The 23,119-nt window shown below is 40.2% G+C and overlaps 1 protein-coding gene across 4 annotated transcripts; it reads left to right on the top strand.

Annotated features, from left to right (window-relative positions):
- The first annotated feature begins 309 nt into the window (after positions 1 to 309).
- LOC129441514 (transcriptional repressor p66-alpha) lies at positions 310 to 22,743 on the top strand. 4 transcript variants are annotated; one of them, XM_055201180.2, is made up of 11 exons: positions 310 to 524; positions 9,102 to 9,347; positions 10,128 to 10,254; positions 10,412 to 10,543; positions 11,579 to 11,641; positions 15,397 to 15,516; positions 15,607 to 15,795; positions 20,133 to 20,391; positions 20,538 to 20,914; positions 21,013 to 21,244; positions 21,559 to 22,743. In XM_055201180.2, exons 2-11 carry the CDS (start codon positions 9,109 to 9,111, stop codon positions 21,705 to 21,707), a joined length of 1,887 nt encoding a protein of 628 aa, XP_055057155.2. In that variant the 5' UTR covers positions 310 to 524; positions 9,102 to 9,108; the 3' UTR covers positions 21,708 to 22,743. The 4 variants fall into 4 exon arrangements, with proteins under 4 accessions (XP_055057155.2, XP_055057156.2, XP_055057157.2 ...); XM_055201181.2 differs by having other exon boundaries at positions 312 to 524; positions 9,096 to 9,347; positions 15,400 to 15,516; XM_055201182.2 differs by having other exon boundaries at positions 312 to 524; positions 9,096 to 9,347; positions 21,013 to 21,139.
- Positions 22,744 to 23,119: the final 376 nt, after the last annotated feature.

Genomic DNA, 23,119 nt, shown 5'->3' with positions numbered 1-23,119 from the left:
AGAATTAATAGATAAAATATTTAATGAATTATTAAGTAGACTGATGGATAAAGAAGATTGAATGAGTGAATGAATTTAAAGTTGGATTAAAGGATGAATGAATGCCTTCAACAATATTTAGGTCCCTACAGTCACTTCATGCTTTAAGTGCACTATCTCTGGGGTGAATGTGTATGACATGACAGACAGGACACTTACAGTAAACACTCAACTGTTATAAAATAACCACTGACCTCCTGCAACCCTCGATCACGTGCCCATCCGAGCCCGTGTTTTGTAACGCCTCCCTCGCGAGTAGAGGACAATCGTGATATCGATGAGGATGATGATGGTGCGCTTCAGCGCGCATGCTCAGTGCGGTGACGCCGCGGCTGTAAGCGTGAGAGAGCGGCGCATTATTTGGCAGCGAGGCGTCGGAGCGGCGCGAGCGACAGCGGAGGGTTGCCCCGGGATTATCGTGGTGAATTACCGGTGGAAAGTGTGAGGAAGAGTCCCGGTACAAGGCGCAGAGTCTCCGCGAGCCGGTGAGTTTCTGAAAGAGTTTGTCCGGTCGCGAGCTGAGCTGCTCCTCTTCCTCTCTTCCTCACCGACCCGCGACGACACGCGCGCGCTTACAAAGTATCACGCGACTTTAAACACGATACAGTCTGTCGTTATATAAATATGAAACAATGATACACGCGATCCGACGCGACGATATATGTATGTGTGTGAAGCTTCCGATAACAACAAGAGTTTGTGATGTTTTCTCTCTCTCTCTCTCTCTCTCTCTCTCTCTCTCTCTCTCTCTCTCTCTCTCTCTCTCTCTCTCGAGTTAAGCAGGTTTAAGTTCATGTGAGTTTATCGTCTGAAAGTTTCTGTTAATGATTTTTTTATAGTCAAACTTTACTCTGTTAGAGTTGAGGTGAATGTACAGTAGAGTACAGTATAGTGAGACTGTGACACATACGTCTGAAGTGTTTTGATAGTGTGGTTGTGATGTTAATATGTTATAATTGTGATTATTGGGATGGCTCGTCTTAATGCAGTCGAGTCGTTGTGTCTCGGCTTACTTTAACCCGTCATGTTTGTCCAGGCTGCTGCTCTTCCTCATTCTCCTCATCATCATCCTCTTCCTCATCTTAAAGCGGCACGCGCAAATTTCCCTTTATTCATCTCTGCTGCCATTTATGAACTCGTGTTTAGCTTCAAAGTTTCATTCCCTGTCAGAATGACAGTGGACTCACATTTGGCACGCTTTCTCTCGCTCTCTCTCTCTCTGTGTGTGTGTGTGTGTGTGTGTGTGTGTGTGTGTGTGTGTGTGTGTGTGTGTGTGTGTGTGTGTACCATGATGTTAACATTTTGGTGTTTTGTGTGTGTTCTGGCATATGTTGTTTTCGTGTTTTCCCCTAAACCAATTGTCCTAAAACATAATAAATGGTATTTTTATCAATTACAAAGGGCAAAGGTTTTCTATGAGGGCTAGGGTTAGGGGTTGTGTAAGGAGAAGGGGATAAATATTATGTCATTATGTCTCCCATAAACCACACACTTTCATTGATGATACTAATATGCGCTTGTTGAAATAAAAAGTGAAGTGAAGGGGTTTTGCATCACATGACATGATGCTTAGAAGAGGTCACAACAGGAAGTCTCTTTTTTTTCTTTAAAACACTGTTTGAAAAAGGCACCATATATTCAGAATATTATTCAGTGCTAAAACCGTAGAATAAGACTGATTTTGCTCATGGGTAATTGACTGGTTTCATGTTGACAGGGCACAGCTTGTCCTCCGTCTTTTTAATGTTGCGATTGGTCTTTGTGTTTGGTTAATGATGTTCGTTCCCTCAACAACAGTTCTCAAGGGATTCACATCCACTTTGCTCTGTGGACATGAGAGACATGACTGCGGGTGCTCCACTCATCTCTCTTAGATGTATATTCAACATTCTTAACTTGTATTTATACCCATCACACTTACAAAAATAACATGGCTGCTTAAAACAGTTAAACTATGTTTACCACAAATAGGGCTGTCACGGTTATAAAAATTTGGGTGGCGGTTAATTGTCTAATAACTTAATACGATTATTACAATTAATTGCCTGTTTTAGGGCTTTCACAGTTATTACGATTAGTTGACCATTTTGTTTCTTTGACATTTAATTCCCATACTTTTGTTTTTGTTCATAACATAATTTTCACACATTGTTGTGATTATTTAAATTAAATCTTTTGCAAGGTTTACCTGGAAGTAAATATTAATACACATAACACATATTTAAAAGTAATCTGATACGATCTCGTTTATACAGGCGCTGCAGCTCCCCCTTGTGTTTTTTAAAGAGATGTGCAATCATTGCGGTGATCTGAAAACTATCGCAATGAGACGATTATTTAATCTTTGTGACAGCCCTAACCACAAAGTAATCCATTGTTGTAATCCACAGTAATCCATGGTTGCTACAAAAACCGTGGATAAAACATACTATAATAAAACCATGGTTTTGCCGTTGGTATTCAATATGCCAAAAAACATGGTTAATTGTTGTAAGGGTAGTTATCGGCTAAGTAATACATGGTTTAAAAATAAAGTTATTTATAGCCTGAAACAGGTATGAAATTTTTGGGGTGGTTTCCCGGACTGGGATTATCTGGGAAATTTAACTCGTTTTAACAAACATGCCTTACTAAAAACATCACTTGTGTGCATTTTGAGGCAGAACAAATGGCACTGATGTTTTTTATGATATGTCAGTGCAGGTTGTTTTCAGTTTGGACAGCTCTTACATTTATTTTAGTCTAGGACTAGTCTAATCCCTGTCCAGGAAACCAACCCTTAATGTAGTACAACTGGTGCAAATATGTAGATGCCAAATAGACTTAATTTTAACTTGCATTAAGTGGCATTAAAATAATAAAAAATTGGAATGTGTTAATTTGTAGTCAGTTTAATGTAAAACTAAATTGTATTGTACTGTATTCAGGGTGGGGATTTGCTGGAGGGGATGGGGGGTTTATCCTCCATCTGGTCTTTAGGTCCCTGCCTCTGATTCAGCCATAATTTATTTTCATAAATAAAAAAAATTTGAACCCCCCATGATTTGTTTACAAATCACATACTGACTGTATTGATCATAATCTGATCTCAAGTAATTTTCATAGAAAATATAGTCATTTGCTGGTTTGGTGCTGATGCGGGACGTGGACGGGTATAAAGATGGGATGCTGAGGTCACCTGAGAACATCAAAACTCTCCTCCTTTTTGTGATGTCAGTTTTTAAATGATGAACCTGTAATTAAAAATGCTTTCTGTGGGAATAAACAAAAACACCTGAAACACATGTTTTAACACACATGTCACAGTGGCAATGCAAAAACACCAGTCAAAGTCTTGTAATCGGAGGCATCTACAGTCATCTCTGTTGTTTTTCTGCTCTGGTAATCCCATTGTTCTGACTCACCTTCTACTACTATGTGTAAACCAGTGGGTGGGGCTAAAGAGGCAATGATGTAGAAATAAGTGATCTTCATCTTCTTTTGCAGAGGCAGTGTTTGGTCACACTATGACATCATACTTGCACACTGGATGGCATGAAGCGTTTTGGCTGCTTGGTTTTGATAAAACTTCCTCTTTAGTTCAATAACAGCGATGCCACGACGAGCGCCATTCTACTTTAGAAACAGTCTATATTTCTATTTACTTTTCTCAGGAAGTAAGCCTAGCATTGGATTCGTTGTGCCTTGATGCCTTCATGCCTTGGAATGCTGCCTCCGAAAGCAGCTTTCGGACGCAGCCAATGAAAGTTCTGCGCATTATGACTATTAATCATTAAACATGGATGAGGAAAGACTGATTAGATGTTAAAAAGCAGAAATATATAAGTAATCCCTCAAGGTACGCCATAAGAAGCAGAGGGATGCGTCTGTGTATGTGTGTGTGCTCAGCTGGAGTGCGAGAGACCCCAAAACAGAGCAAAACTCTTCTGATTGGCTGTGTTTTGTGATTGATTGCATCACTCTATTTTTTGTGTTAAGAAATGACAGTCTAATCGCTGAAATCATATTGCGTCACGACTAGTAAGGACACGGTGTAAGAGACAGAAAGCAACGTGAGCACACATGCAGGTCATGCTCAGTGTTTAGTTTAAGCCTGTAGGGTGGGTCATTACATCAGATGCTATAAATACACTGAGACACTTCCTGTGGGCTGCTGTGAGAGTGAGACAGACAGAGAGTCAGGCAGGTAGGCAGCGTGAGACAGGACTTTACACATCACTTAGCTCATTGTAGAGTTATGTTACTTCTATTCATCTCTTGCAAGAACTGAGTCACCTCTCATGAACCATGTTATGCCCTCTCTGGTCGAGTTTTAAGCTGCTTGCTGCAATGCATTCTGGGATTGTTTTTTGTAAAGGACACATGGGATCCTGTCTTAGAATTTGAGTGAAAGAAGCAAGCGCTCTTTTGGTGACAATAACAAGGATGTGGTTGACTTTGACGTCCTCGATTTGAGCGTATATAATGGTGCACATCTAGTTTACAAACCCCTGATGCTTGTATTTGTAGACTTTGCCCCATATCGTGGACACGACACATTTCGGATCAATTCAAATGTATTTCTAAAGCGCTTTTCACAGTTTTGCCTGGTTGCAAAGCTGCTTTACAGTAAATATATATTAGTACAGGCAGTAGAGGTATAAGGAAAAACAGAACCTATTATTTAATGCACACACCAAACCAACACTACTACATGCAGTTATGTAAACAAGGCAATTTTTGGATTGATTAGATAGACAGCATAATAGGAGAGGACAGGAAAGTAAAGGGTGGAGAGAGGGGTACGGGATCGGCAAAGGACCTGGAACCGGGTTGCAAACTCAGGTCGCTACAAGTGCATCTGCAGCATATGTTGATGAACTGCTCACTGCAGCATCGGCTTTCATCAAAACCTGAAGCAAACCCCGTGTGGTTAAAATTCGCAAAATGAAATAAAAAGAAATTAATTAGGTGTGAATTAAGTGCATCAAGTTGTTCGAGCGAATGACGATGGTATTGGTAACTAGTAACCAACAGTAAATAAAACAAGGCATGCTTAGAAAATGGAAACATGACTGTATTTAGGTACAGTTTGCAAGTTATTAATTTACTAGCAGTGCAGTTTGCAAAACTGTGCACGGAAGAAGGATTGCAGCATTTTTGATGCAGGCATTAGCAGCAAGGGCATTGTGATGACGTCGAGCCCCATATATGGTAAAGACAACGTTAGCTTTTATTCGCATTTACTTTTTTCACATAAGTCAAAAACCACCTCAAGCGTGCATATAGACGGTTTCATCGGAGGCACGTGCGCTGACGCGATACACATCTGGATCCGAACTTTACTTCTGGTTTCAGTTTTTTAATGGTCTGACTAGTTGCTAAACTGATCTCTTGAACAAATCTCTCATTGAAAATAACAAATGTTTTGGTTTCCTAGATAATCTATGTGTTGTTTTTTGCTGGTTATATAAATTAATTACGTTTAAAGAACTTATTCTTAGTGGAATTTACCAGAAGTTACGTGCGGATCACGACAGCCGCTTGTTTATGTTGTTACTGCTGAAACCGTCTATAAAAAAAACTTAATTCGCTGAAAAGTTTTGATGAAATTTGACATGTCCATCACTCATTTCTTATGTGATACTTCAAAATGCACATTAAATCAGTGTGATTGAAACCCAGCTTGTGTCTTGGAAATATTGGTTGCAATTTAACACTTTTTTTACAAAATTGCACTACGTACTCAATATGGATGGGTTAACGGGGTAAGGGTTAGGTTCGGGGCTCTTTGCTACACTTGCTTTTATAAAATCTATAACTGTGTAAACTTCATAAAGTTATATATCCTTCTACTAGAAGATCTTTGCATGTAAACTTAGATGTTTTATGCTGTGACAGTGTCAAGAGGTTTTTCTTGTTTCTTGCAGGTTGGGTGAGATTGAGCAGTTTGCCGTTTACTTGTTTGTTCAGGTATGTGTTGCATTCGGATTTAATGAAGCAGTCTGGCAAGTAAATCAGTCAGGAATAACAGCTGGTGTATTTGGTGTTGTCTCATTTTATTATTTGTTTAGTGGTGAGAGTGGTGCTAGTATGGAGTGGAGGGGTCTGGCCAGGTGTATGCGTTAGTCTGATCAGATGTGTGTAACACGACACCTTGCCTCCATTTTATCATCTGTAGCACAACGTTCATAATCTCACAGAGATCATCGGAGGCTCCGGTGGGCCGCAGACTCGTATTAACACCTGTTCCAGGGTCAGTTACGTTACGTTTCTTCTTACACTTGTTCTGGTCTTGAGGGTTGTTGGATGTCTGGAAAGAGTTTTGTGCAAAGGTGTATCAACAGTATAAAAGCTGATGAACCTGATTCTCTTGGCAATGTCGTGAAGTTTTTGGAGTGATTTATAAGAACTGGTTCCTCATGATGTGCTTTATAGTGAAAGCAGCAGATCTCTGAATATTTTGTGTGATATTTTGTTATATTGATGTTTGTGGATCCTCACAGAGCGAATGAGATGTGGCAACATGAGATTAATAAAATATTATAAACTACAATGAAAATGCAAGATTTTTGGGACAACACTTGCTCACAGTGATCCTGATGGCCGGATAAGCAGTTATGACTAAAGTTTGTTTTGTATTTCCTTCAGAACGGAATTGGGTTCACCCGATGAGCGGTGATGAGGGTTAACTCTGCCTTGTCCTGTCTGTCTTTTAGTCATGCACTTGCCGGTTTAAACCGGTTCTCAGGAAAGTGCTTTGTGTGCCCCATGGAATCCTGGGAAGGGTCATGTGTGACGCTGTGATGTCACAGGGTGGGAGAAAGAAAACGACTTTAGTCAGCTCCTCATTGTGTGTGTGCAGTAGTGTGATAAGAGTGTGTGTTTTCTCTTCTTACTGTAGGATGCTGTTACAGTTGTTGCTAGGCTTTGATGTGATTAATGGTTTTTAGTCGAACGGTTGCGCATAAGTCTCCAGATGATGATGTCAGCTGTCTGACCTCCTGTCGATCTGTCCCACTGTTAGACAGACACTGTTCTGTTATTTGGCTCATATTAATCTGAATGCCTTTCCTGTCAGTAGTCCTAATGGCGTTTTGAGTTTGGGCACAGCAACAATCAACATCTAACCCTAAAGGGCTCATTATAGTTGTGTGTAGGTGCTACAGCGTAGCCATATATACTTCTGTGTCGTCCTGCGGTGAAACAGCCAAAGAGGGGAGTGGACTCACAGACAGAGAGGAGGAAAACGCTTCTTGTGGGTGATTTGAGAGGACCAGCGGTGGTGGAGGGAAATGGACAGTTTGCCTGATGGGAGGGGTTTTAGTGGACCAATCACAGCACTTGCGGTCCACGTAGAATGGACACGTTGAATGGACAACGCAGAGCTCTGCACAGCCTATGCATAATCGAACACGTAAAACCTACGCATGACTATAAATTACACTTAACTTACCCATGCACCTGACGCACCTCACCAAGACACAGCAGCAGTGGCGGCTGGTGTTAAACAAAATTTGGGGGGGGGCATAAAAACTTGAAATTAAACTTTTAATCTAGTAATGCAGGTCTGTAAATATCCATTTATCAGGTGATACATATTATTATTGCTGAAAATGTTACTGTTGAAGTCAACTAAAGGACGGGATAAATGTATCATGATTCTGTTAACTTGAGTATAATGTGGGTTTATTATCAATAATGAACTAGGTACAGTAATCATTCTCACACACACACACACACAGTAAAGTTACCTAATCACAGACCAGTACGTTACAACAAAGTTGACCAAGCCACGGAAAATACCGGATTACCCGAGCATCATGTCCACGCAGAGCCAGCTCAAATGCGGCACAAAATGTTGCGCAATATATCACGCAGACTTTTAAACAGCAAACAGGGAAAACAATTTAAAAGCATATGACTTACATAGCATCCAGCTAACGTTAGCCAACTCTGTTTGCCATAAGTGCTGGAAAAGCACACAATGTAAGCTCGTCTGCGATGTAGCTTTCTTCTCTGGCCAACTTTAGGGGGGCGGCGCCCCCTATTGACCAGCCGTCACTGCACAGCGGACTCTAGATATCTTTACATGGCAAAATATTGTATTTTCTTAGTTTGTAGAGACACAGAACACAAGCGCTTTTAGCTTTGTAGAACTTAGGACTAAAGGGCGATTTATAGTCGTGTGTAAGTTCTACGCCGTAGCCTGTGCGTAGCTCTGCGTAGGCTGACGTGCACCTCGCAAAAATTTTAACAGCGCCTCAGTTCTACGCGGACCGCAAGCGCTGTGATTGGTCCACCAGAACCCCTCCCGTCAGGTAAAAAAACTGCGTCATAGGTATTTCTGTTTGTGACAGTGAAAACAACGATGAGCCAAGTTGAGGAGTGATTTAACTCAAGCTTTAACAAAAGTCGCTGTTTATTTACTTCCATCATTGCTGGTCTTCTTTGTGGGTTAACTTGCTAAACTGCTGCTTCTCTGACGGTCGCGCTGCTACTGTGGTTACACGCGTGGATACTGCCTACCAGCGGTTTGCGCGTGTGTTTGCACGTCGACACGGAGTACGACGCAAAAGTATACATGAAAACCGACGCGAACCTACGCCGCCGCGGCTACGCCGTAGGACCTACGCACGACTATAACGAGCCCTTAAGGGGTGGTTTCCCAGACAGGACCTGTCCAAGTCTAGTCCTAGTCTAAAATGCATGTTTGAGCTGCCTTAATAAAAAAATTACCATTATTGTTTTCTTGTAAGATATGTTTGTAAAAACTACTTAAATGTCCTAATATAACTAAAGCCTGGTTCTGGATTAATCTAAACCCTGCCTGGGAAACTGCCCATAAATGAGTGGATGAAAGAGTGAGGCAGTGAGCATGTGGATGAGTGAGGGAGTGGGCGAGTGTCTGTCCATTTTTCTCTCGTCTCACTCTTTTATAATCTCTAGAAATCACATGATTTGCAAGACACGAACCAATGACATTTGACCTTTCTGTCTCTGTTTGTCTCTCCCTCTGCTTCTGTCTGTCTCTGTCATTTGCTGTCTCTCTTTCTCTCTGTCTATCTCTTTCTCAGGTGCAGTGCAGCGATGTCGGAGGACTTGTCCCGGCAGACTCGCAGTCAGAAGCGTGCTCTGGAGAGGGAGTCGCTCTCTGTGGATGTGGACAGTAAGCGTCTAAAAGTTGAAACTGTGGACCAAGATGTCAGGACAGTGCTCGCCTCCAAATCCGAGACTTCCAGCCTCCTTAGTGGAGGGGAAGTGAAGGCCACCATCAAAGTGGAGGTGCAGACAGGAGACGAGCCCATGGACATGAGTACCAAGAAAACGTGAGGAATTTAAAGACGTAGCGAGGTCTTGTTTAATGCCTGAGCTTTGTAAATAAATGATGCTTACATATTTCTGTACTAAAAGATAAGACGCTTTAGTGAGTAGCAAGATAGTGAAGAAGCAGCAGGACATCAGTAGACTTTCAGTAATCGTCTGAGCTCCCTTTAAAGCTGAACTTTAATTTCCAGGCTTTTTAAACATTAACTTTCTTGTTTTAAACTGTCAGATTGAGTTAAGAGACACAGAAACTATATAAACATTTTAAAGGTTATACATCTGCTTTGTGAGGTGGTGAGATGGCACAATATCCTGTTTATGTGTGTGTGTAACAGGAAGTGAATGTGTTATTTTCTTGTCATCCATGTTCTATAAGTTTCTCAGATCTATAAATACTCAATGAGCTGTGTCCAAATCCCCCCCACCCCAAAGTTTCTCCATTTTCTCGTGGCACCTGAACGCTCACAAAATGAAGGCCATGTGTCACTAACAGGTTCCAGCCGGCCGGTTGTCATGGTTTCAGGGTAAGGGAGGGGGAGGGTGGCGTGTCACGTGATGTGTTTAGTTGGGTGATTAATCCACAGGACGAGTCGCATCTCCCTGATCCAAATCAAAACATGCTCTTGTAAAACTTGGAAAACCCGGGGAGCTTGTCATGGATATTTCTATAGAGAATTGCTATTGTTGTACTTAAACCTATCAATATGCTGTATTGATTAAGATACTGATTATTTTTCTCTCTCTCTCTCTCTCTCTCTCTCTCTCTCTCTCTCTCTCTGCAGTGAAATGAAGGGAGAACGGAGCCCCTTGTCGCCTGATGATGTCATTGTGCTGTCTGATAATGAGCCATCCAGTCCACACATGAACGGCGGGAATCACATTAAAGAGCTCGACACCCAGCTGCTCATGGTAAACAGTGTGCATGTTGTGTTGTTTACACACACACACACACACGAACTGAGAGTTTCTAATAGTACATTGTTATGCTTCAGAGTTGACATGCAACAATATTATCATACACAGAAAAAAGTCATATGTTTAATGTAAATATTGTGTGTGTATGTAGAGGAGCTCTTCACATGAACGTGAGCGTGTCATTAAACAACTGACTGAAGAGCTTCGATTGGAGGAGACTAAACTCATCCTGCTGAAGAAACTCAGACATGCTCAAATACAGAAGGACTCCAAGATACAGAAGGTACAGACACACACTCACTTATGGGGTCTTTTCATTGCATAGTACAGCTCGGTACGGCTCACTTTTGGAGGCTTTTCACTGTGTACAGGACCTAGTTCATGATCCTTTTTAGTACCACCTCAGTACCAAGCGAGCTGCACCGATAATAAAATGTGGTATGTAACACTGAACATCACTGATTGGTCAGAAGGAATCGTCTTTACCAACGTAACTGCTAAATGGCAGATTAGTTTAACCTTGTGTGTCATCGGGCAAACCAAGTAATGTTGTCATCTGTGCATTGTTGTACTCCCATTTTGGCAATGAAAAACATCCACATGCAGAGTTGTAAAAATACTACTTCATCGATGTGCACCATTGCTCTTGTGTTGTGTGTTTGTCTGTGTTGCATTTCCGATGTTGTCACAGCAGTAGAGGTGTAGCAACTATAACAATAACACCGTATCCTAACTAGACACAATATGATTCCAGTAATCAGCAGTTTGTATGTCCATACTGAATGCAAAAAGGGGCGTTGCACTACGCCATCAAACACAAAACACAGCCAATCAGAACAGTTTTTCTTTGTTTGCGTTTGTTCTGTTTTTTGCTCTCTTACAATGCAGCTGCAGAGCACAAGCACGCACACACACAGAAATGTTGCGTTATCCAATGCAGGTGGTTCTGACAAAAACTATGATTAAGGTGGGAAAATATATCTTTTATGGCGTATCTTTGCGTCTAGTTAGGATACGGTGCAAGTCCATAATCCCACCCCACCAACTCTAAAGTGGTTAAAAACTGCATTGGAAAAGCAAACCGAGCCGTGTCGTGTCAAGTCTAGTTGTACAGTCTGTTAAGCACATTTGGTTTATAGACGCACTACTTAATGGAGATTATGATCAATGACGTTCTGTTACTGTCAATCTTCTGAAATTATTTTATTCCTGTACAGTGATATATGTTTACTACTCGCTCATCTGCCAAAAAATTGTGAATATTCTCATTTGCTGGTGTTTAATCTGAACGTTTTCTGTCTTTTTTTTCTCCGAGCAGCCGATTGGATCTGTGCCATCCCCTCCTGTGAGAACTTCTGCTTCCAGTAAAACAGCTCAACCTGTGAGTCTGTGCGAATACACGTCACAACATCACACTTGCATCATGACATCACGAGTGGCTCATAACTTTCAACAAGTCAAACACATTACGACACAACACAGTTGTCTCACACATTGCACACATCACATTTGCATTAGATGTCACACACTCAACACACTTGTCTTAAATGCATTACATGCGTCACACATCCACACACGCATCCCACCCACAACACAGTCGTCTCATACGCATCTTATACACACATCATCACACATGCATCACAACTCGTGTCTCAATATAACGACTGGATCACACTTTTAACAAGGCACACAAATTACAACGCAACACAGTTGCCTTACACATCACACTTGCATCCACACATAAAACACACTTGTCTCAGATGCATCACACTCAAAACACTCGTCTTAAATGCATTACATGCTTCACACATGCATCACACCCACAACACAGTCGTCTCATACGCATCCACACATAAAACACACTTGTCTCAGATGCATCACACACAACATCACACTCAACACACTTGTCTTCAATGCATTACATGCTTCACACATCGCACACATGCATCACACCCACAACACAGTCAGCTCATATGCATCACATACACACATCATCACACATGCATCACAACTCGTGTCTCAATATTACGAGTGGATCACACTTTTATCAATGCACACAAATTACAAAACCACACAGTTGCCTCTTACATCACATTTGCATCCACACGTAAAACACACTTGTCTCAGTTGCATCACACACCTACATCACACTCAACACATCTACATCACAATCAACACACTTGTCTTTAATGCATTACATGCTCCACTCATCACACCCACAACACAGTCGTCTTATATGTATCACATACATGACATCATCACACATGCATCACAACTCGTGTCTCAATATAACGAGTGGATTACACTTTTAACAAGGCACACACATTACGACGCAACACAGTTGTCTCACACATCACACTTGCATCCTCACATAAAACACACTTGTCTTCAATGCATCACACATCTACATCACAATCAACACACTTGTCTTCAATGCATTACATGCTTCACACATCGCACACATGCATCACACTAAGAACACAGTCGGCTCATACGCATCACATACACACGTCATGACATCATCACAGATGTATTACAACTCGTGTTTCAATATTACACTTTTAACAAGACACACACATTACGACGCAACAGTCGTCTCACACATCACACTTGCATTAGATGTCACACATAAAACACACTTGTCTCAGATGCATCACACACCTACATAACACTCAACACACTTGTCTTCAATGCATTACATGCTTCACACATCACACACATGCATCACACCCAGAACACAGTCGTCTCATACGCATAACATACATGACATCATCACAGATGCATTAGACACATAAAACACACTTGTCTCAGATGCATCACACACTTACATCACACTCAACACACTTGTCTTTAATGCATTACATGCTTCACACATCGCACACATGCATCACACTAAGAACACAGTCGGCTCATACGCATCACATACACACATCATGACATCATCACAGATGTATTACAACTCGTGTTTCAATATTACACTTTTAACAAGGCACACAAATTACGACGCAACAGTCGTCTCACACATCACACTTGCATTAGATGTCACACATAAAACACACTTGTCTCAGATGCATCACACACCTACATAACACTCAACACACTTGTCTTCAATGCACAGAGGCGGACAGAGTACACAGCTTCATTACTTGAGTAAGAGTACAGTTACCCCTTGCTAAATTTTACTCAAGTACAAGTAAAAGTACTGCAGTCAGATGTCTACTCAAGTAAAAGTAAAAAGTACTTGTTTTTAAAAGTACTTGAGTATCAAGAGTACAAGAGTAAATTTTTAAATTTTGCATTACTACTGCCACAGTGCACATTGAACCACATGAGATGATTGACAGCTGTACAGCAAATGATAGAGCTCTGAGGTCAAATCTGACACAAATCAGGAGACACACATCTCACTCTGTTCGCTCTTTGAGCTCTTCAGATCGCATAATTCAGTGTAAAATGAATAGAAATCTTATTCTGTAAGACTAAATATTTTACTAACATGTGATAATTAATCATTATTTCTTAAAATATGCGCACCATTATACTAATAGCCCTGGCGGATTCTGTATATTTTATGTATTTGAATAAAAATAAACCGGAGAAGACGAGAATGAATGTTTGATGATTTCTATTCAAAATAACAAACGTTTCAGATTAATTATTTTGCACTCCTGGCATAAATTAAGAAATTAATGTCACTGCAAACCAGTTTAATAACAAACAGTGGTCAAATGTTGAAGCTGGAGTCTTAAACCTGTCTTGTGATGCTGAGTTTGTCCAGATCAAGTAAGATTGTGATGTTTTGAAGAGTAATGAATTTTGAACAACAATAATCCGGGATCACCAGTGATCCCTGCCGCTCTCAAGGGGTTGAATTTTTGTAAGCCGTTATGAAGCTCTGTTTGGTAAACACAGCAAACACTTAAAGGGAAAACTATCATTAACTTGTTTAGAAAATTAAAATAGTCTGGCGAGGTGGAGCCACGGGTTGTCACATTCCCAGGATAGACCTGCTGTGTCTTCATCCATTGTTTCGTCCATGATTTCTTCTCTTATCTAAATCTGACTATTGGGACTTTGGCGGAAAGCTGAAGGTGATAGCTGATATGCTGTCCCAATCAGTGGCGCCTGCACAATCCAATCACGTTTGAGAAAAGGGAAACAACAAATCGAGGGTTTCTGAGATTTTTCTTTTTTCCTTTTTTTTTAGAAGAAGTAACTGGTACTCACAGTTATGGATAGAAATGTAGTGGAGTAAAGAGTACAATATTTGCCTCTCAAATGTACTTAAGTAAAGTCATGAGTACTCCCCAAAAATAATACTTGAGTAAAGTACAGATCCCTCAAAATTGTACTTAAGTACTGTACTCAAGTAAATGTACTCCGTTACTGTCCGGCTCTGTCAATGCATTACATGCTTCACACATCACACACATGCATCACACCCAGAACACAGTCGTCTCATACGCATAACATACATGACATCATCACAGATGCATTAGACACATAAAACACACTTGTCTCAGATGCATCACACACTTACATCACACTCAACACACTTGTCTTTAATGCATTACATGCTTCACACATCGCACACATGCATCACACTAAGAACACAGTCGGCTCATACGCATCACATACACACATCATGACATCATCACAGATGTATTACAACTTGTGTTTCAATATTACACTTTTAACAAGAAACACACATTACGACGCAACACAGTCGTCTCACACATCACACTTGCATTAGATGTCACACATAAAACACACTTGTCTCAGATGCATCACACACCTACATAACACTCAACACACTTGTCTTAAATGCATTACATGCTTCACACATCACACACATGCATCACATTTACAACACATTTGCACACACATAACATATATGACATCACACATGCATCACATCTCTGGTCTCAATATAACATCAATATATTGCGTATTTTGGCTGCCTGTATCCATGTGTAAATATAACCCAAAGTGTTTACATTTGGGTTGACATGATCAAATTAAACCTCACAATATATAATGAATATAAACACTGGCCTGGAAATGAATGTAATGTGTCACCCAAGATCAGGTTTTGTGGAAAAGCTCATTGATCTAAAGTTAATGAATCTTGTTCAGCAGGTGATATCTGGTCGGGGTTCAGAAACAGCGACTCTTCCTCCGCTGGTGCGCGGTGGTCAGGTCTCCAAACATGGCGGTTCTCAGATCATAATGCCTCCACTGGTCAGAGGAGCTCAGGTGAGTAGTCTGCTCTCAGGATATGCAGTAAAGACCAAAGACTATGTAATGATTTAATGACATTCCTCCAACTGTCTGTGTGCTCGATAGCCCATCTCAGTGACGACACAGCAGATCGCCAGTCTCCGGCCACAGCAGCAGATCTCAGGCTCAGCTGCTCCACTACTGCTGGCTCACAGGGCATCTGTACCCAACGTCCAGGGCCACAAGATCATCCAGCCCGGTCTGATACACGTAACAAACGCCCCCAACGGCAGCCTGCTGGTCAGCATCAGTCAGGTGGGCTTCAGTTTCTCACATGTGCTCATTTTGCCACTGAGTAGGAAGGAGAGTCAGAAGTTTAAAAAGAGCACCAATTCACAATTATACAATTCCTTTGGTGTTTAAGTGCGTGTTAGTACATGTTAACAATATGCAAAAGGTACAAACCCCAAAGTAAACAATGACGCGAATTATCGGCTCTGACGTAAATCTCTTTTATTGGACTACAACTAACACACAGATTGTAGGCAACAATTTACTTCCTGTGATTGGTGATGTAGTAAAGACCGACATTATCATAATTCCTCCCGCTTTGGACTCAGCTTGTAAGTTGACTTCTGTTAGCATTGCATTGTGAGCGAATCTTTCAAACATGGTAAGGAGCGTCACATTTCCGGCTGACGTCAGAGTTATTCAGACCAATCACAACATATAGGTTAGCTGGCCAATCAGGGAGACAGAGCTTTTCAAATCGATGAGATGTGTACAAAATCAGTGCGTTTGAAATGTACGGTATGTGTTTTAACCATAAACCCACGCGAACACATTCCCACGGGTCCTTGAAATCTTTGAAAGTTTGTGAATCTGGGGGAAATAATTCAAGGCCCTGGGAAGTTTTTGAAAATATACATTCATAGATACAGGTCATTGAAAGTGCTTGAATCTATTTTATGCATCTATTTAATACATATTATTCTCTGTGTAGTGTAGGATAATATCATAAAATTTCTAGACTTAAGCACGCGTGCTAAACTGTTGGCTTTAAATGCTTATATCTTCTGTATGTGAATGTTGATTTATACCAAAATGCTTTTTTGCATAATTGTGTTTGACACATGAAAACATCTCGCGTTACGTACGTAACTGTTGCTCCCTGAGAAGGGAACGAGACGCTGCGTCTCCCTTGTCATACTGCCTGCGTCCCTGTAACGCCGTCTTTGGCAATATTTCAGATATCGATATACTTCCTGGCTCCCTGTCTTTGTCGTTAAAGACGGAGTCCACGATGTTTGAAAGCCAATGTTGATATTTGAAATCACCTAAACAAACACGCCCCAACCCCAATAGAATCTGGACCTTCTGTTGAAAGAACCGCCCCACACATACGCAACCCGGCAAGGATGTCGGTTAGTAGACACGCTCCTTACTGCTGATTGGCTATAAGTGTGTTTTGGTAGTCGGCCCGTCTCCTTTTCCAAAGCGTTTTTCAAACATCGTGGACTCCGCCTTTAAGCCTCACCATTGGTTGAATATTATATACACATTCAGACGCACTTACCCCTGGAGGCGTCCCTAAAGTGTCACCGCAGTGACGCAGCGCGAGTTCCCTCGAAAGAGAACTGTAACAATGTATCTTAAAAGGTAACACGATGTAACCTTGCTCCCACTTGAAATGTGTCCACACATTTAGTCCTTGAATTTGAGAGTATGGACCTGGAAAGTCCTTGAAAGGTCTTTGAATTTGAAGTTAACTAAGGTGTAGGAACCCTGCAAATACACAAAATGTTGTTTTTAGCAATAGAAAAGGGGCCCTTTAATGATCTTATTAATCCCTCACATGGTCACGGAAACGAGTTACATTTTGGTATGTGATGATCTACTCTGATGTAGTCGTTAGACTGATTCAGTCTTTCAATGAACCCCCCCACAATATTCAAATCCATCAGTTCATCCCCACCCCAATATTTTAAAGCCACCATGAAATGAAAGTAGTGATTGTCTTATTTTTCCCATGATGACGTATATCCGAGTGAAATGGCTTCTGAAATGAAAAAAGGTAGGGCGAGACTTAAATTCGTCCATGGAGAACTGATTGGATTGTTTAAAGTTGGGTCATGTTGCTAATCTCTGCAATATTTTTCTGGACTTCACTCACTTGCCATTAGACATGGGCTGGTTACCGGTTTCAAGGAATACTGAGGTTTCCGACAGTCAAGGTTTCAAAACCACTGAAATGTTGTGTGATACCGTCTCCAAGGTATGAGTGGTGTTTATACAAAATTCATTAAATCATTAAGTCATGTGATTGATTTGATGTTTACATTTCTTATACATTATGAAAATATAATATATCTTTTTAAAAGCATATTATAATTTTAATGCTTTATTTTTACCTGGCGTTTGAAAATAACACATTTTAGTGTTGCAATGACAATACCGCAACAACGTGAAACCATGGTATTTTTGCTAAAGGTTATCATACCGCCATACCATATGACCGGAAGTAAAGAGAGATCTTTTTGATTTACATTTTTGAGTAAAGATTATGAGGGCACGTTATTTTTAACGGATCATAACAGAAGCTGACAGAAGCCATTTGTAAAAAAAACAACAACAACACAATATTCCAAAACAAAAAGTTTCAATTTCATTGCGACATTAACATAAAAATCACAGTAGATCAAATGAAAAATATGTAGAATTCATTTATTTTGTATCGATACATTTATTACTATTCAAATAGGAGAGTTGAACCCTCATTGAACCGATTGGTAACGCCCACCAAAGCGGCATCATCATCCTATATGGGGAGGCTGCAGACCTGGAGCCGGTAGATCTACGCCCCTGGCAGTTTTACGCCCCTGGCAGTTTTGCGCCCCTGTTGCTTCTCATGCGTTCAGTAGGGGGAGAGGGAAATACAACTACGATACTAGCCTATTTAAACAACCGTTCATGAGAACTATTGATTAATTTTACACATTTAAACGAAAATTGTTTACAGTGTATACTGCAGTCTGCACACTACGGAAAAATCTATATAGTCCAGGTCTGGTCATCTTGGTTTTTATTATTGGAGATAAAAATAAGGATCATGGTTTAAATAATTTTGCATCATGATACGAGTGTATATTAGCGTGTTTTCCTGTGGCATTTGAAATCGATTGAACCCGGAAGCGGCGCATGATGACGTCACACTTAACTATTTATATTTATTTATTTATAAACTGTTTTTATATACAAGAGACTGGCTGATATGATGTTGTGATTTTATATTAAGTTACATTTAGATATTAACCATATTTAGGCCATTAGACATAAAGTACTGTAATCATATGGATCCTAAATGCTGTACAATTCACAATAGGTCGTCATACAGCTACAAAACATGTCCTACATAGCATTTTATGAAGACAAACACACTGTAACTTTTCTAAAATTCCAAGGGTCATTTAAAAGAAAGAGACAATATTGTGGATCACAAATTTTTTTATTAACATCATGACTTGGTTATTTCTTAATGACTCCTGTAGATGACTCTCCTATGGTTTGCCACTCTTTGAATGTTTTTTTTATCCTGCTATCAAAGTGCTCTCGCTCACTAATAAAAATAAATAAAGCAAAGGTTGAATAGTGTTAGAAACAATGGTTACTTATAATTAATGGCAGTATATCGCATCAATCGTTTATAAATAATAAATGTATCATTATAATACAATCAACCACAATTACTTTAGCAGATTATTTAACATACCTCAATTCGTATCGCTTCAAGAAGGTCTGCTGCTATGATACGGTCTGCTGTTTTGATATATGACTAGGCTCATATACTAATATACAGCCTCCCCCTACTGGACGCACGAGGAACAACAGGGGCGTTAAACTGTCAGGGGCGTAAAACTGTCAGGGGAGTAGATCTACCGGCTCCAGGTCTGCAGCCTCCCCCTACTCTCATCATCAGCAACACAACATGAGGTGAGGCTTTGGTTGATCATACTGGAGAGCACGTGTAGCACCAAAATGAAGCGAAGCACTGCCCATCAGCCGACTTTATTAAACTACTGGGTAAAGAATAAAACAAGTACTGAGGAGGAGGTATGAGAATATTGTGAAATAGCTAAATACACCCCACATGTATTTTAGCTAGCTAACTAATTCGTTAGTATAACATTAAAACAGCATTATGTTATGTTCATTCATTTATCAAAAGTGTCTGTAATTATGATTGACAAAATTATTCACATCGCTGTTTTGTTCCTCAATTAATCAGACTTTTAAACGAGTTGGCTGAATGAACGATTGAAGTGTCTCACGCATTAAAACAGCAAACCGCTGCCGCCTATAGGCGCTTTTAATATTTACTTTTTTTTTTCAAGAGCTAATGTGTTTCCCTTTCAAAAAATTAAAGTGCAATCTTAAAATAAATGTTCCCTTTCATATTTGTTGAATTTGTAATCAGTTATAAAACGATGGATAGATGGAACTACTTTATAGGTGTGCATTTACTGAAAAATAATGCACACCCTCAGAATGTTTGTCAGCCAATCAGAAAGAAGCATTCAACAGCTTCATGGTATAACCTAAAATAACAACACTGTCATATATCATATATGTGTCTAATGCTTTGTTATTTGCAGACCACAGCTGCAAACCTGAAACCGGCATCTGCACCGTCGCAGTCGAGCACGTCGAATGTCACAGATACTCCGGCCAGTCGTCAGGCGGCGATGAAACTGGCGCTGCGCAAACAGTTGGAGAAGACTCTACTGGAGATTCCTTCACCCAAACCACCAGCGGGCGAATTTAACTTTCTTCCCTCAGCAGCTAATAATGAGTTCATCTACCTGCTCGGGCTGGAGGAGGTGGTGCAGAACCTTCTGGATTCAATGGGCCGAGGTAGAGCTCACCTTAATTTAATTTAAGTTTCTTTCTTAATTACATTTATAAAACTTCTATGAGTTTCTTTAAAGGGTCATAGTGAGTGCAGACACCGGTGTTTATGCTCTTCTAACCAACTTTAAAACGAGATATTTGTTTTACAGGCAAACAGGGTCTGTACGCCGGGTTAGGGGCCACTTCTGAAGAGCCGTTCTGCTGCAGTCAATGTAAGACTGACTTCACCTGTCGCTGGCGCAAAGGCAAGGGCGGAGTGTTCATTTGTGAGCAGTGCATGTCCACCAATCAGAAGAAGGTCGTGAAGACCGAGCACACCAGTCGGCTGAAGTCGGCGTTTGTTAAAGCTCTTCAACAAGAGCAAGAGATTCTTTCAAAGACTCCCATGTCTTCATCATCATCATCATCATCCCCAGCTCACGGGATGAAGGTGGATCAGAGCAAAGCACGCTCTTCGCCTTCGGTTCAGCAGACGCACAGCAGGCCCAGCCAGTCAGTCAACCGCCACCTCGTCTCCATCAAACAGGTCATTCATTATAATTTTTGCCGAAAGATATTTCTCTACATTTATAAATCCTTCTGTGACTAAAGAGCTTAACGCGTACCACTCGTGTTTCTTCTCAGAATCCAGTGCAGCTCGCCCGTAGCGTGCAGCCATCCGTGACCGCCATTCGTGGGGTTCCTCACTCTTCCTCGGCGTCCTCTCAACTGCGCAACGCTGTGGCGGCCGCAGCGCTGGTCAACAGGCCAGGTAAGCATGCAGCGCATCAGGGGTCAAAGGTCAGCAGCAGTGACAGTAAGAGGAAATCTGACCCCACGACCTCCAGCTGGAGGAAGCAGATCAGCGTTACACCAGGTAGATTCTGAACTGAACACATGGGCACTGAGAATTACACCTGATCTGTGTGTGTATGTGTTTGTGTACCCACTTTATATTTCGGAGACAAATTTGAGCCTGTCAAACATGTTTTTTGTTAGTGTTAGGTTATAGTGTTTATAATTAGGACAATATAAGTGCCAGTGCGATTTATGATTTGTAGGAATCTGCACATGAAATAAATTCTTGATTCTGTATTAGATCTATAAATAAACATTTGTGTTTAAATGCAACACATAAAATGATGCTAGGTGATGTTCATGTCAAATGTCTTATTCTTTGTATGATCGCAGGTGTGACCATGGCCTATGTGAATCCCAGCCTGTCTGTTCATAAGAGCTCCTCGTCATCATCATCATCATCAGTGGAGCGTCAGAGAGAATATCTCTTAGACATGATCCCATCACGCTCCGTGTCACAGACCGCAAATACGTGGAAGTGATCCTCAATTTCATCGATCGCCTGGAACTTCACAGTCTTGAATCTAGAACTTTCCCATGAGATTCTAGAACTGAGAACTTAAAAAGATACAATGATTCAGTGGTTTTCAAACTTCATTATAGCCATATTCATTTGCTTCACTCAATATTAATAGCTTGATTTGATGAATAAAGATCACAGTGTTAAAGGGCTGCTGCTGTGAGAGTCAGATGGTAATGGATGGAAAGCTTTAAACCGGCATTGACGCTCACGCGAATGATTTGCCTTTAAAGAAACAATCAGGAGTCATTTTAATTCCCATCAGGAGAAACACACAGTCATTTGTTATTGACCTGCGCAGGTCTTTATTACTTTTGTTCTTAAAAATATGAAAAGTTTTCATGAAGAAGAGTTAAGTTAAAACTGTTAAATGCAAACTAAAGACGGATTCTTTTGGATTTTTGACTTTTGTGTTTGATTTTCATTGTGTTTGACTGTAACTGTAGCTGTGTGAACTTCAATGTTTTTGTTCAATTAAAACCCATATATGCCTTTACCTGACGCTTCAGTGCTGGAATCACATTTGACCCAAACCCAATAATTATGTTTGTGGATATGTTGTCCAAACAAGTTTGCTTAGATGAGCCGTTTTATTCTTGTCATTCAAATGGTTCATTGTTTCAAAAAAGCGAAATTGGCCTTTGAATGTTTGACTATCTGATTTCTCTGACAGTTTTGTTTGTTCAGAGTTTCAAATGTTTGTCACTCATTTTTGCAGCCATCAAGGATTATATTATTAGGCAAGAACTTCCTGAAAAACAGATTTATTTGCCTTGTTAAGAATCAGAGTTTATTCCATTAATAATTGGTTTAAAAGGTATTGTTATTATTATTTTTATTGTTTGGAGAATATTGTCAATAGTAGGTCAGTTGTGTTGAAGCTGAAACAGCTGATATCACATTGATGGCTTTCTGCAGTCATGTATTAGGCCTAAGTGATGTTACGGTATGCTTGATTCACTTTTGTTCACAGTTCTAATAAAAAATAATTAAACAGACCATTTCAACCCTTTCATTCTTTTTCAGGCATTAAAATTTGTGTATAAGAAATCAAGATCTGATGTTTAATGTTGTATGCAGAGGTGTAAAGTACTCAAGTATTTTTACTTTGTTTTCTCAAGTATGTGTACTTTATCTGTGTGTTTTTCTTGCCTTTTACTTCACTACATTCTGATGCATAACTTTATACTTTTTACTCGACTATCAAGTTAAATACATTAAAATCTAGTACTAACTTATGTATAATTTTATATTTACTTGAGTAAATTACTCAAGTACTAGATTTTTTACGTAACTTAGAATTAAAAAGTTTGATATTATGCTTTAAAATGTATTAAAGTAAAAGAAAAACACACATATAAGCTTCTGCATGGT

The sequence above is a fragment of the Misgurnus anguillicaudatus genome, chromosome 2, assembly GCF_027580225.2.
Source record: "Misgurnus anguillicaudatus chromosome 2, ASM2758022v2, whole genome shotgun sequence".
Lineage (NCBI taxonomy): Eukaryota > Metazoa > Chordata > Actinopteri > Cypriniformes > Cobitidae > Misgurnus > Misgurnus anguillicaudatus.
The sequence above is the reverse complement of the archived record's forward strand: the minus strand, read 5'-3'. Positions and strand labels throughout refer to the sequence as shown.